Genomic DNA, 16,108 nt, shown 5'->3' on the forward strand with positions numbered 1-16,108 from the left:
AAAATTCTGTCCAAAGTGATATTCTGACGGAATCTAGATACTGTGTCGCCAGTGACTATGTATTTAGTTTTATTTTCGTTACCCTTGAGTCCCATACTCTCAGCTGCTGCGGTTATTTCGACGGATGTCTCCTTCACCGTGAGTGTGGAACGGCCCATGATATTGATGTCGCCAGCATAGGCCAACATCTGCGAGGACTTATAATAAACGCGAAAATGAAAATACCGTTGAGTCATTCCTAATAACAGATATTCAAGGCCAAAGGTTAAAAAGACTCTATAGAGCGTATTTCTCATCCGAATAGTATCATGTTTAGGCGTGTTGGAAAGGTCTTGGAATTTCTGATAAAACTAAACTGGTTCAAATTGGTTTAGAACCGGTAATGAACCGTTTATGAAATAAACTCATTACTAATTTTAGCTGAGATTCTTTACAATCTTAGCTTTTGTGGTCCTAGGTGAAATCCGAAATCATAGATCACAAATATCATATGCGCCAAAAATCGATTTTCGTGGACGTCCCGTCCCGTCCGTCGTATAACCACTTCTGGAGAGAGAACGGAAAGAGATATCGACAAACGGTTTTCGGCAAAGGTTAAATGTCTACAGGTGGCTAATAGTTGGTGATGTCAGACCCACTCCCCTTTCCGCCATTTTGGAATACCCCAAAATTTTGTTCTTTCAATAACTCAGCCCCTATAGCATGGATCGATCTCAAATTTTACTATGTTATAGCTGGACCTAAGAGCTTTCGATCGATATCAAACCTAACCCTCTTCGACCCCCCCCCCCCCTGACCCGAGCTAGAGCGGATCAAAAAATTCAATTTTCAAATGGTCATATATCCGCTTCTAATTATCGGATTTGGAAAAAATTCGGTGTTATGGAAAGCCTTCGTGGAGTACTACAACCATTGTGACACCCCAATTTCATCTGATTATATCGAAGGTTCGATTTATCGAAAAATTGATTTTCGATTAATCGGTCTCAAATATTTCGAAAACTAGACGATGCTTTTTCTTTAAATTTAGCTTAGAATCGAGATTTCAAGATTTTCCACACTTAACGAAACGTCACATATGTCAAAAATATGTTTTTCTCCGCAAAGACCTGGGGTGGGTTTTGGCTATATGGACTCGAGTATGTTGTAGCTGAGGTCGAGACCTTTTCAACGGTGGGTCGCACTCCTCCCTCGATTCCTGACCCGAGCTATAACCAAAAATGTCTTGCCCGGACTGCATTTTCTGTGTTTATGAAGAGATTTCGATGAAATTTTAGCATATATTGTATCTAAGAGCAAGATTTTTCTAATAATGGGTTCCATCCGTCTCTACCGCAACCCACTGTACCCCGACCCTTACTATATCCAAATGGACCGGACTCTATCACTTATGTTTATTAACCGATTTCGATGAACTTTTCTTTCTTTTGTTGGCTCCCCACTCAGACTATTTAAAATAGAAAACGACCAGTGATAAGCCCAGATAAGCTTATGGTAGCTGAGATTCTTTACAGGTGACCTCGAAATGCGTGCAACTCGGGATGCTTGCATCTCGGAATGCGTAAAAATTCGATAGTGAGTTGAATTTTGGGGGTAAAGAATCGCGTCGAGTCAATTTTATCCATTTTTGTGGCCGAGAAGAGTTTACTCGACGCGATTCTTTACCTTCAAAATTCAACTCACAATCGAATTTTCAATCCTCCGTCACTTCAGGAAGATGTTCGGGTTCGATCCCAAGGCGTTCCAAGGCAAGATTCTGAATTTAATTCAGCTACCTTGTCCTAGGTCTGCCTCGAGGTTGACGCCTCCTCACAATGGCTTGCATAGCTTTTCTGGGGAAAGATATTCCATGTAGCCATTCTGAAGTGCCATTGTCGTCGTGTCAAACCTGGGATGACATGATAACTCATTTTCGATACTATCGACTGTCGATTCTGAAAACTTTAAACGATAGTTGCACTTCCTGTATCCAATATAGATGTTTATCAACAGCTTCATTCTTTTAAGAATGTTTCAATGAAAGGCCCAACAATCCGTAAAAAGTCAACATTCACTTAAACTAACAGATATAGATTTATCGATGCTGTCGATTCGACAGTATCGAAAAGTTATCATTCTACCTCTGATGTCACTACAGAGCCTCTTTTCGTTATTCTGGTGCCCTCCGACCTCGGGACGGAGGTCGCCGATTTATGAATCGGATTAATACAGTTTAATAGGGCGCTTTACCACCCCTTTTCACCTATTTGGCGGAGTGATTTTTCAGTGAAAATGTTGAGGAGCAGAATCGATAAATTTTGGTTTTCAATTCATGCTTGCGTTACGGTTTTGGACTCCGCAAATATAAGCATGTTTATGCCTTCGTTCAGAGGCGTGCAAGAACCGTTGAAACCGAATGAACGTCAAATGGAACATGTACGTCAATGGTCAAAACGGTAGAAGAACAAACTTATTTTGACGTTTATTCGGTTTCAACGGTTCCTGCACACCTCTGCTTCGTTAATACCATTCTTGCTTTATCAGTTTTCTTCTATCTTGAAGTTCGTGCTGTTGACTTTATTTCCCGGCCTTTGTACACCGGAAGGACCCGGTACTTGTAGTTCTTTGCTCTTCTACTAGATCTTCTGTATATACGCGTATTTAGGACAAACTTTTATACAGAAGACGATCTGTTCTATTTTCTTTCGAATTAAATTGAAGTTGAAATCAGGAGAATTTACATTTCTTAATGTAGTGTGTCGTGATAACTAACAACTAATTTTTTTTCCCTTTCAGGTCAGTTTCAAGACAAACAAAACCAAGACCGCCTAAACTGTGGTTCTTGACAGTTAATGAAAGTAAAAAGTAAAAAAGAAAAACGATGGAGAATTGAGATATTCTTTAAGATGATGAATGGATTTACAACCTATATTAAATTAGAATCATTTTAATTCATAAAAAAATATGACTTACACAGCAACAAAAAAGACACACACTTTCCAAAGATTCAACTCTTTTTAAGAGTTAGACTACAACAAAAAAAAAGTTTAAAGAAGATAAAATAAAGTTAAATAGAAATGGTAGAGAAACGAATGAAACGAAGAGATTTGTGAAGAAAAAAAAATGACGCTATAATCCCAATATTGCAATATTTTGATACATTTTTGATGAAGAAAAAAAAGACAAATATTAATATTTATATATTTAAATGAGACATAAATTATTATATACATATATAACCTAATCAATTTTATTGCACCCTTGGTCATTTTTTATATTGAAAGAAAATATTTGAAGGTGATGGAAAAAAAAGGAAATTGAGACAAAGACATTCCATTTAATTCTTTTTTTCTTATTTCCTGTCTGAAGGAAGAGAAGATCGCTGATTTTTTCCTTTTCTGAGTTTTTTTTTAGTCTAAATAAATTTCTGATTTTTTAATGATTTTTCTTCACAATCAGTGAGAAAAATTTTTAATCACAATCTTAGTCATTCTTTAGCGGTCATTTCTTTCCACGTGCGAGCTGATAGTAGATAAGACACGAAACAAAGACAAAAGAAACCACACAATATAGAAATGAAAGATTTAAAAAAAAAAAAAAAGAAAACAAGAGGGTGTAAGCAATTTTAGATGTAAGTGTTGAAAGTTCTGTAAATTGAACAAAAACCCAAGTTGTTTATTGTAAAATGCGATGTTGAAGAGGAAGTTTCTTTTTTAACGACGAGGGAGCGCGCCAAGAAGGTAAGAAGAAAACAAAAACTTTCACAAAAACGACGAAGACACTTAGGAAAATGTCATTTTAAATAATAAAAAAGAAGATCTTTAACACTATTTTTTATTCAAATGATAATTTTTTTCAGAGTGAATGTATTTTTCCCTCGTGAAAAAAAAGTTTCAAAATATTATAGTGAAAACAAAAGTTTTATTCAGAAAATATTCGCGCACAATTTATTTGAAAGAATCCTTTTTAAGAAAGTAAAAAAAACCCAAGAGATAGTTTTAAAGAGAAAAAAAAATGACAGAAAGTTTTTAATTTTTTTCATTTGGAAAAAAAGAGAAAAAAACATCCCTCTTCTTATATGAAAAGAGAAATCCAATTTATCTTTTACAAAATCCTTCCTGGAAAAACAATCCAACTGTGAGAAAAATAAATTATCATTGAAACATTTTTTAGGAAGGATTGTGAAATGGACAAAAAGTGCAAGAGATTAATCTTGGGCGGGATTTTTCAATACGAACTCTCAAATGGGAATTTGGAAATCTTAATTTAAAAATAGAGACATTTTTTCAGTTTAACTTTTAATCGCGACGGTCAGAGCAAAAGTGGTCTATTTTATATGTATTTGTCTAGTAAATAGCCCACTCTTGCTCAGGGCGACTCAATTTTAAAGAAATCTTGCAGTAAACTTTTAGAAAAAATAACAGGATTAAGAGATTAATAGAATTCTGAACTTTGTTTAAAAACTCTTAATTTTAAAATGGATTTTCCTCAGGAAACTTTAAAGACCTCTGAGGTCCAACAAAACTTGGCATACAAAAATTTCGATAAAAGCATTCGTTGTAATGGACTCTGCGTTTCCGCAAACAACTTTAAATTGTTCGTAGCCAGAAAATTTCAAGAAATTTCAAAAAATCAAATTGAAATCTTAAAATGTTGAGTCCATACTTGAATATCTTAAAATCCACACGGTTTGTGTCTTGGATAAAGATTCCGAGACCTTTCACAAATCTGATATTTTGATCTTGATTTTTTAATTACAGAACATCATTTTGAAATTTTCTTATTCTTGATTGTAATTTTGATTTCAAAATTCAAGCCAAAGTTTAAAAATAGAATGAACTTGAAACCCAAGCTCCTTGACACACTTAGGACTTAAGCCGAGAGACGGCTTAGTGGAAAATGATAATAGTGTGGTTTAACCATTATTTCGAATATAATTACGCTAAGCCGTCTCTCGCCTAATCCTCAAGTCTGTCAAGGCCCTAAGATAATTGGGATCTTATAATCATCTTAACATAAGATGATTCGAAGATCTAAGGTATGTAGATATCATAATCTAGAACAAAAATTATTTTGTATTAGAAAATTGATTTTGCAATTCAATCATTAAAAATATTATAAATCTGTCAAAAAGTAAGTGATCGATTTATAATATTTTGAAATTGAAAACACAATCTCTTAGAACCTCTTAAAATTAGTTTCAATTTAAATTAAAATTTAAAGAGAATTAAAAAAAAGAATTGAAGTTTTGAAATCTAAGACAATCCAGTTTAACAACTGAATCAAATATCTTAAGATTTCTAACATGGAATAGTTTTTCCAATAAGTCATTTCATATATTTTTTATTCAATGATATTTCACTTATGATTTTAAAGTATTTTGAAGTTTAATAAGTAAATCTTATGAAAATAAATGAATTAAGAGTTTTAAAACTCTTTACTTTATTGCAAAATCTCTTAAAATTAACTTCAATCTTGCCTAAAATATAGGGGAAGTGCTTATAATTTTGGACAGTCTGCATATAAGCATCGATATCCTAAGTTTGAAGTGCCATATTTTCAATACTAATTGACTTTTCTTGTTACTCTCTTTTCAGAAGGATTGTTTAGAAACTTGGCAAGCTATTTATCATCTCATTTTTACTAAAATTAGTTTTAATACGTTTAAAAATGAATTGATATGTAGAGGTGAATTTGACTCTTATTTTGGACAACTTGGTTATTAATTTTTACAACTTGTCTGTAAATTTGGACAGATAATCCGCCTCAACAGGATGCCCATTGTTCTTCATTTTATGAACCAATCTTACCAAGTCCTCTTCCTGGTCATGTAAGGGAAACGTGGAATGTCACAAGAAGCCCAGAAACTGTCCATATCATTCATTAAAGTGAGTTGACTTCGATACTCCAACTACGTGCGGATTCGCTCATTCCCTGGCCTTTCCGGGAGCCTTTCAAGGCATTTCTTGCTACATCTCTTTCGTAGAGATGATGCTCCTTTGTTTCTCCAGGCATTTGTCCAACCTAGTCATCACAAAAGCTAAAACTTCACGAAATTTCGTGAGAAAAACACCTGTCCAAAATAAGAATCATCACCTCACTGGTGAATGTCTTAAAAAATTTCCCATTTTTCACATGAAAAATATAATTCACAAGGCAAATCTCACTTCAGGTCAAATGTACAAATCATCAGTAACGTGAATCAACACAATATTCAATGAATATTCAATAATATCACTCAAAAACAGCGAACAAACTTTGTTAGTACTTCACCAAAACTAAATAAGACTGAAGTAAGCCACGAAGTTCTGTCATATTTCTCGTAAGCAATTGCTCACACTGAATTTTCAACAAAGCAATTTCAACTCAAATCATATTCAAATTTTAACGTATTTAGTGTTAAAATCTTCCAAAAAGAACAAATATTTAGATAGAATTCATTATTCATCAAATATTGGAATAAAAATCCATCATTTTAATCAATTTATTTTTAGTGTCCAATGTTATCCTCAAAGTGTCCAAAATAAGAAACTGGACAAAATTAGAAGCATTTCCCCTAAGTAGGGTTAAAAAAAAGAACAAATTTTGCAAGAATTGAGTTTCAAATTTAATTTGAATGTTAATTCTTAGGTTAAACATAAAAAACTTTGACTCAAATAAATAAAATTTGAAAAACATAATGATATTCTGTTTTTAAAATTTGTCTGAGAATTAAGATCTAGGTTATTAATTAAACTTAACCTCAGATACAATCGATATTCTTATAAATTCTCTGAAATATCTGAAGGATTTATAACATATTTAACAGAAGCTTATCGTAAGCAAAATGTAATTGTTACGTAATTTGAATTACTGCTACACTTAAATTAAGATAAATTAAAACTTAACATTTTAATTTAAAAGTTTAAGGTTTTCATTATGCTGTTTACTGAAAAAATTTAGGAATTGAAGTTCCGAATTGTGACTAAAATTATGAAAGATACCTCAATATTCCATTAAAGTTCAAGATAAAGACTTTTAGTCCTGAAAATTTTTCAAAGTATAAAACTTATCTCTTAATTTAAAATTAAGAATTTCAAGATTAATTAAGTGATTCTCTATTGGTTTCTAAAATCTTAATTAACTACCTTTCAAAAGCAAAGAAAATCTTAATTTTTAATCTTATCTCTAACCTTTAATTTTTAAAATCTTATCCGCATATTTCTATCTCGAATTCGAATAAGATTCCCAATCGCATTTAAGAATCCAAATTGGAAAGTCCCGCCCATTGAAAAAAAAAACTCATTACGAAAAAAAGACACGAATTATACAAAATAAAAAAAACTAATACTCTAAAATTGATATTTAAACAAATTTCAAGAAAATAGATCTCTATTCTGTAATTCTTCACTCTCAAACTTTATATTTATTATAATTCAATATTTAGGAAGAAAGATTTATGTCTTAAGAATGAAGAATCAAGTATAGTCAAATCGTATTATTTAATATTTTATCCAAAAAAAGGAAGCAGGAGTAAATGATGAAAAAATAATGATGAAAAAAAACTTATAAACATAAAAATATAGTAAAATTGTTCTTTTATGTCTAAAGAAAAAAAACCAATTAAAGATGAGTAAAAAAATGATATTGATTTGTAAAACGATCTCTAATTAAATTTATCAATATGCTGTGTGCTTTTAATGATAAACGAGAAGTAAAAAAAATCCACAAGAATTAAACTAAAGGCAAAAAGGAGTTTTTGAGAAGAAATCTTAAATTATTAAAATTAGTGTGATGTATTTTCAGTTTTTTATGTTGTAACTTGTGTTTTTTCTTCAATGGAATATGTTTGTAATGTTTATTAATTAACCCTTAAAAAATGTGAGAGAAATTTTATAACTTATGCTTTGCATGCTTTTTACTTAATATTATTTATATAAAGAAAAAAACTCACTCTTTTCTAGTCAAATGAACAAAAAACCAACAAAATAGTCACTAATATTTAATTATATTTATGAAAGAGAAAAGAAAAAAAAATCCCAAAACAATAATTGTATCTTTGAGTAGAAGATTTAAAAAGAAAAAAAAATGTCAAGAGGTAATCTTCATAGTTCAAAATATGTTTTCTTTGTTTCTTTTCGAATGAGATTATTCTATATTTATTTTATTTAATAATATCACGTAATTTATTTCACGCATATTTATTCTTTGTTTGTCGTCTTTATTAGAAGAATAGAGAAAGAAAATGATGGGAGGTAAATTTTAAAATGAAAATGGAGCATTTTTGAGATTTTTCGTCAAGTAATTTTTCAAGTACTATTTCACTATAATCTTTTATTTTCTATATGATAAATTTATAATGAACAAAAAAAAACTTTTAATAAAACTTATGTACTTCTCAAAGAATGTGCAATAAAGAGTAAAAAAAATCCAATTTACGCTGTTTCTATTTTTGCATAAGGAGGGGGGGAGGGGGTCCGTGGTGCAATTGGTAAGAGCGTTCGGCTCTTGAACGGTGTGACCCTCGGCTCGACTGTCACTTGTACAGTCACTTGGTCACTTGGAATTCTGTTTTGGGGCAGAATCAAGAGGACATGATGAGACTAAGCAGTCAGCATTGTTTAACATCAAATTTCGATAGAAAACTTGTTTATTTCGACTGTAATACGGAAAATTGCACACTTTTGCCTCTAACAAAAGAAGATTTTTAGCCCTGGGAGTGGTTTAAAATGCATATATGTCGGCTTTATTGACAAATTCGGATGAAAGGTGATAGGATCTTGTCATTTTTATAAATAGTTTTTGATTGTCAATTTCCATTCTTCTCAAAACCTTAATTAATCCCTTATTTTGTTCATTAAACATTTTCCTTACAAAATTTCAGTAAATTCATGAAAAACTTTATAAAAATGATTCTAATTAGGTTAACAAAGTTAATAATTAAATTTCTAAAAGATACTGACCTTCACTGATTGAAAATAAATACCCTGGAGCCAAATTTATTGAGTGGAGCTATAATTATTGCCACCCGAAAATCGCCATTTTGATAAAGGTTCTATCACAGTACTCACAGTTCTAACGATATGAAATTCAAATGGCAATTTTTCATATCGGTTTGAAAATACCTTCAAATTATTATTTTTTATTTTTTTTCTAAAAAAAAATTTTTCAAAGTTTTTCCAATATGAAAAAGTGGAGCCTATGATTATTACCAGCAGTGTATTCGAAAAATATTGCTATGGTAATTTCTCCCATCCTTTTTACTGCTCGAACTCAAAGAGAGAGCAGTTATATAATCGACTTTTTTTAACTTTTCACTGTTCTGCAGCTCAAACAGTGAGAGATATCGACTTCCAGTCTTGGATGACCCCCAATAAAAAAACAAAATCTCTCGACGTTTTTTCCCACTCCCCTACCCCCCACTATCCCCTCCAAAAACCATGTTTTTTTTTTATTTTTCTTAAAATTGGCCCAAGCTTTTTCAGTGATTTTTGGACATGCTTTAGAGCTAGTCCAGGCGAATATTTCGCACAAACATACCTATGACCGGAAAATTCGCCATTTTGAATTATTGAAGGTTAAAGGTCAACCACTTTGGTAGGCTCATTTTTCAACCGATTTGGTTAAATTTGGATTTTTTGGAGAAGTATTGCAATTTCGAACCCGGCTGCATCGGTCTCCATCGGTAATGAACCGGTTAAGTATCGATTTTTTGATTTTCAAATGCTATTGTGATTTATGAATCAATTTGATCTTTAGTAGATGAGTGATACCAAAAGACTATGCAAAAAAACTACTTAACGGTAAGCTCTATCTCGTGAGTTCGAGCATTCTGCAAAGCTGGGACGCTCTGCCATATCTTTCCTGTTCAATCATATTTCAGATGAATATCAAATATTTTCCTGAAGTATTTGATTTTGAAGAAGGAAAGGTTTTGAAATTTAAGTTCAACGGTGCGGCAAAATTGAAAAGAAAGAAAAGACAGGGAAGTGTCACGTGATCTGGTGCCGCACCAATACAAGCGCTTTAAACTGACTATCGAATACATTCAAACCTCTACCTTCAGTCTATCCCTTTAAGGACGATTGGAACACCGGTGTCCCATAAAGAAAATAATTTTTCCTGACTAACTAAAGTTATTTTTTTCTTATGTCTGTACATAATTGTAAAGTAGAAGGTTGAAGGAATCTAGAATAGTTTTTGCAAGTCTAGCTATTTGCTATGTAGTAAATATTTAAGTGCAAAAACGGCGAATTTTTAAATTCTCAAATACATAATTGATTTTATTTACTTTTTATATTCCTAATTTTTTTTTAGCAAAACCCTTTTGGTAATAAAAACTACAATACTCATACGTAATATTTTTCATTGAAGCGAAAAATATTATTCATTGGTATTGTCAGAAAAATTACTTAAATTTTTGGGCTATTTTTGTCCCTATCGTTCATAGAAGCACAAAATACACCGAATCAGACTCTGTTGGATTTTCCAAGGTTAGATGTAAGACTTATCATTGATTATGTTTCCCAGTTTAATTTTTATTGTTGATTTTTAGTCCGTAAAAAGTGTTTCGTCGTTAAAGGGTTGATAGTTGTAATAGTTTTTGAGACTTTCCATTTGCGTCATTAAATCATCAAATTCGGTCAAATAGATGACCGAAGATGTGGAGATGTGGCATTTTGAGTTTTAAGAACTTTGTATTTTCAATAGAACCATAGATTGTAGTGTTTAATTTAACGAATAGCCGTTCAACCGGAGGCTGCTGCTGTGTACGGGCGTGAGAGGTCGCGCGTATCGGCAGTAACTGTGAGAGAGCCTAAGACCTCGGAGAGTGTGTGAGAGAGACAGTCAGTCGGGCCGCCACTCGCGACGAGGTCAGACGGCTGAGAGGGCTAGAGCCAGTTGGTTCAGCGAGATGCTGGACCTGGAGCTGGCGAGGACAAGGAAGGCTCTCCGGTTGTTCTGGCAAGTAGTATCCTCGGGTACTACATCTCAGAAGTGGTCGTGAATTCAAAAAATTTAAAAGAAGTGAAGAATTTTATACTTGGTGCTAATGAGAAACATGTTCGGACATGTTTGGGGGTAAGCGTCGTCTTGGAAGTCCGAGGAATTTCTCTGCAGAAGAGTTTCAGGGAAGTAATTTTCTTTTCAAACATATAAAGACGCTGATGAGACTGATTTTAGTAAATAAATTTTAAGACAGGCATAAAAAAAATTGTGAAAATTAGGATTGAGAATGCTATGAATGTGTGAGTGAAAAATGGTGCACCATGAAAGAAGTGTGAATGAGAGGTGAATGAAAAAAAAAAAAACAAGATGGCTAAAAAAAATAGAATGTTCTGGAATTTTCGAGAGTTAAATATAATTTTATTTTTGTTCTAGGGTAAATTATTGAATAATAATAATTTTCTGATTTATCATCATAATGATTTTAATTGAAATTTTGTTGAAATATTACACGACGAAATGCTTTCAGTGAATTTTTCGGTAAAATATGATGCGGTGAAATGCTGTCAGTTTAACACAACTAACTTCATAGTCAAGAGAAATCGAAGAAACTTCACGTTGTTCAATTGTCAAAAAAAAGAAGAAGAAGAAGTCCTGTGAAAAAGTGCGTAGAAGAAATATTTCAATTAAAATCTTGTTTATTTTGTGAATTATTTATCAAGGAAGTGAGTAAAAGTGCAGGTGAAGTTGTGAGATAGCGAAAACATTCGGAAAATTGTATGTTTTATTGGGAAAAACAAGGTATTTGTGGCTTAAAGTAAATGTCTTTTCTTCGAATAGAACATTCGAGAATAAAGGAGAAGACAGAGAAAGCGAGCAGAGCGACACAGTCACAGATGTGGTGAGTTAGAAAGACTTCCCAGAATGGATGTGGATGAAGATTATCCGCGGCTTCCTGCCATAAATGCAAAGGATTTGGTTGCTATTATCCCGGTGTTTGGAGAAAAAGGTGAAAACTACATTACAGCAAAGGATTGGGTGAAGAAAATTGAGTCAATGAAAGTCGCCTATGGATGGGATTCGAGAATGACTATGATTTACGCTGCGATGCGTCTCCGGGGTGCAGCGACCTTTTGGTATGAGACTGCACAAGAAAATTTGGCAACTTGGGAAGATTTTAAAACGGAAATTGTTGGAAATTTTCCTGACACTGTGTCGGCAAAAGAAGTACACGACATCCTCAAAAATCGCAAGAAGAAGGCAGATGAAGACATCGAAATGTATTTTCACAAGACAGTGGCGATTGCAAAGAGAGCAAGATTTGATGATAAGACTATTATGGAATATGTGATTGGAGGTTTGCCGAATGAGTCGGAGAAAGCAGCAGTACGATCAAAAGCGTCAAATACCTTGAAAGAGCTTCTGAAAAATATTGTGATTGTGTGTGATTTTGAAAAGCTTGAAGAGAAGAAAGAAGCTGAAAAGGATAAGGAGCCTAAACAAGAAGAAAAGCCAAGTGAAAGCCCAAAGAGACGACATGAATCGCACTACAAGCGCTCAAATTATCACAGAGGTGGTCATCGAGGAAGCTACAGAGGAAAATGGAATAGATGGGGCTACTGGAAGAGAAGGTCAAACGATTATACAGATGAAAGGCATAATGCTGAAAAAGAAGAAATGAAGAAAGAGGATGAAAAGTCCAAAGGATCAAGTGACAAAGATTATCATAAGAAGAAAACAATAAAAAGATGTTGGCGTTGTAAATCTGAGTCACATTTGGCATACCAGTGCAAGGATTTTCGGCAAAGGGTGGCAGCACAACTCGCCACCCATCAAAAAAATAAAGAGTTGTATAAACATGCTGAGATAGACGGAGAGAAGTTTGAGGCTTTTGTAGATCTCGGGAGCGAAGTAACAATTATGTGCAAAGATGAAGCTGAAAAGTTAAAGGGAGAGTTAGATTCCACATCCATTAAGCTGCACGGTTTCACTGGACAAGATTGTAAGACATTGGGATCAATGAAGAAAAATGTGAAGATTGAAGGTTTTGAAAAGGAGGTTAACATACATGTCGTGGAGGAAGAATTGCATCCAACAGGGACGATCGTGGGTTTGGATTTCTTTAATGATCCTCAGGTGATTGTCATTAAGAAGTGGAAAGGCCTTGAAATTATTAAGCAGGATGCTCCAGAATATAAAGTACTCAGAGTAGAAGTGAAAAATTCAGGATATCGCAAACCTATCGAGGAAGAAAATTTGATAATTGGACAGAATGTTTCAAAAGATATCAAACAGGACCTAATACAATTACTGAATGAGTATCGAGACGTTTTTGCAAGCAATTTACAGGAGTTGGGCAAGACTGGACTAGAGAAAATGCAGATTGTATTGAAAGAAAATAAAATAGTGACATACAGACCTTATCGAGTAGCTGAAGGACACAAAGCTGAGTTGAGGAAGATAATACAGGAATTGCTTGACAACAAGATAATCCAGAAGTCAAATTCGCCATACGCCAGCCCAGTTATACTCATTCCAAAGAAGACAGGTGGTCTCCGAATGTGTGTCGATTTTCGGAAAGTGAATCAAATCACGCAAAGAGAAAATTTCCCAACACCCAATCTAGAAGAAGAACTTAACAGTTTTGCTGGCAAGAACATATTTACGAAGTTGGATTTATTATCAGGATACTACCAAATAGAAGTAGATGAAAGTTCCAGGCAATTTTTGGCATTCATTACTCCTGATGGGAAGTATGAATTCTTGAGAGTACCATTTGGTAGCACAAATTCACCAGCAATTTTTATGAGGACGATATCTCAAGTCTTGGAGCCTTTGGGCAAGGATAATATTTCCTTTTTTATGGATGACATTATCATTGCCACGGAAGACGAGACATCAGGCATAGAAATGTTAGAGAAAGTGCTGACAGAGCTGAGGAAAGCGAATTTGACCTTAAACACAGAAAAGTGTGAGTACTTGATGAGTTCAACTACATATTTGGGTCACAAGATTTCCAGTCAAGGAGTTGCTCCGGCAGACAGAAATACTGAAGCAATCAAGACTTTCCCAACCCCAACAACACAAAAGCAGGTGAAAAGATTTCTGGGGATGACAGGATTCTTTAGAAGGTACGTGAAGAATTACGCTCAAATAGCCGCACCACTGAGAGAAGTTACAAGACTTAAAAATGGAGGATTCTTCTGGAAGAAGGAACAAGAAGAGGCTTTTCAAAATTTAAAAACTTGCTTGATAAGCAAACCGGTGTTAGCCTGTTTCAATCCAAAAGCCAGACACGAGCTGCACTGTGATGGCAGTAAATGGGGATTAGGAGGTATTTTATTACAAGCGGAAGACGGAAAGCAGCTGAAACCTGTAGCATTTTTCAGCAGGTCTTTAACAGAAGCTGAAAGAAAATACTCATCTTATGAACACGAAACAATGGCATTAGTTGAGAGTTTGAAAAGATTCTATTATTATTTGCTAAACAGGCATTTTACAGTATATACAGATTGTGAGTCGTTGAAGAAAACTAAAGACATGACTAAGTTAAATATGAGGGTCGCTCGTTGGTGGATGGATATTCAGGAATTTAATTTTGATTTAAAGTATAGGAGGCATTCTCAGATGGAACATGCTGATTGCCTTAGTAGGCCTATAGATAAAGATGTAAAAAGTCACAATGTACTGGCAATTAAAGAGCAGGACGTAGATTGGATTGCAGCAATGCAAGTCAAAGACAAAGATTTGATTGATATTAAAAATGTGTTGGAAAGAAAAGATGTTGATAACAAGAGGAAGAACGAAATTAAAAAAGAGTATTCGATTCAGAAAGGCAAAATTTATAAGTGGACAGAAGATGGTTGGAGATTTGTTGTGCCTAAGGGTATAAGATTTCATGTAGTCCAATTTGCACATGATATGTTAGGTCATCCAGCATTAGAAAGAACAATTGAGATCATTAAGAAAGATTATTGGTTTCCCAAAATGAGGCAGTTTGTTGAGAAGTATATTAAAAGTTGTATCAAGTGCGGTATTCATAAGAGATCGGAAGATGAGAATAGATACAAGTTGAGTTGCGTTGATGTAAAAGAGATTCCGTTCTATACATGGCATTTGGATCATACAGGTCCCTTTCCGAAGTCAAAGAGAAAGAAGAATCAGCATATTTTCGGTATTGTAGATGCGTTCACAGGATTTACGATTCTTAAGCCAATGAAAACACCAAATGTGAGAGATACTTTGAATGTGATAGAAGAAGTAGCGCAGATATTTGGGATGCCAAGTAATGTAGTATGTGATAGAGGATCAGTGTTCACTTCTCATCAATTCAAAACTTTTTGTGAAGATCATAATATTAAATTAGCTTTGGTAGCGGCAAAAGTGCCAAGAGGAAACGGGAAAATAGAAAGAAAATTCAGGATAGTTAAAGAAAGTTTGAAAACGATGTCTCAGGTAGCAGATGGTTCGGATTGGGAACAGAATTTAGGAGCAGTTCAGTGGGCATTAAATAGCTGTAGGAACAGAATGACTGAGAAATCTCCCCAAGAACTCCTCTTTGCATACAGACCTAAAATTCCGCAGGGTAATACTTTGTTAAATTTTTTGAGAAGAGAGGAAGCGTTGGAGGCAGAAAATGATGTGTCAGAAGTGAGGAGCAAAGCTATGGAGAGGATGAACAAACTTAGAGAGAAACAAAATGTAAAAGTTAACGCAAAGAAATTGAGGCCCACAAAATATGATGTAAACGATTTAGTTTTAGTGAGGTATGATCCACCAGCCACAGGAGGGTCTAGGAAAATGATGGTTAGGTATAGAGGGCCGTATGTTGTTAAGAAGATTTTGGGCTCAGACAGATATGTAGTAGGTGATACACCAGCAACACAAATCACTCAAAAGCCATTTGAATCTGTGTATGCTGCAGAAAATATGAAGAAGTTTATTGATCCAGATGATTCAATTTGGGAATTAGAATTAAATGATGATGAGTAAACTTTGTGATACAAATAGAAAAAAAATGAAGGTATTATGTTTAAGTTAATATATAAGTGAAGGTAAAAATTAAATAAGAACTCAAAGGAATTTACTTTTTACTGAAAGGAAGGAATTATATTACTATATTATAATTTGATGAAAAAAAACAATGAAATTAGTAAAAAAAAAAAAAACGTAATTCAGAGAATTTTGTTGAAGGTCTTTGAAC

The 16,108-nt window shown here is 33.6% G+C and overlaps 2 protein-coding genes across 9 annotated transcripts in view; both read left to right on the forward strand.

Moving 5' to 3' along the window:
* LOC129797977 (ELAV-like protein 3) overlaps window positions 1-8,392 on the forward strand; it is a 37,698-nt gene extending 29,306 nt beyond the window's left edge. For all 8 annotated transcript variants that reach the window (XM_055840883.1, XM_055840888.1, XM_055840886.1 and 5 more), the window contains one exon: window positions 2,776-8,392. In XM_055840883.1, coding sequence (XP_055696858.1) covers window positions 2,776-2,811 — 36 coding nt within the window. In that variant the 3' untranslated portion in view covers window positions 2,812-8,392. The remainder of the gene's footprint in view (window positions 1-2,775) is intronic.
* Window positions 8,393-11,829: 3,437 nt separating this feature from the next.
* Window positions 11,830-15,897, forward strand: LOC129808745 (uncharacterized protein K02A2.6-like). Its single transcript, XM_055858611.1, has 2 exons — window positions 11,830-14,036; window positions 15,519-15,897. Exons 1-2 carry the CDS (start codon window positions 11,830-11,832, stop codon window positions 15,895-15,897), a joined length of 2,586 nt encoding a protein of 861 aa, XP_055714586.1.
* The last annotated feature ends 211 nt before the right edge of the window (window positions 15,898-16,108 follow it).

The sequence above is a fragment of the Phlebotomus papatasi genome, chromosome 1 (genome assembly GCF_024763615.1).
Source record: "Phlebotomus papatasi isolate M1 chromosome 1, Ppap_2.1, whole genome shotgun sequence".
Lineage (NCBI taxonomy): Eukaryota > Metazoa > Arthropoda > Insecta > Diptera > Psychodidae > Phlebotomus > Phlebotomus papatasi.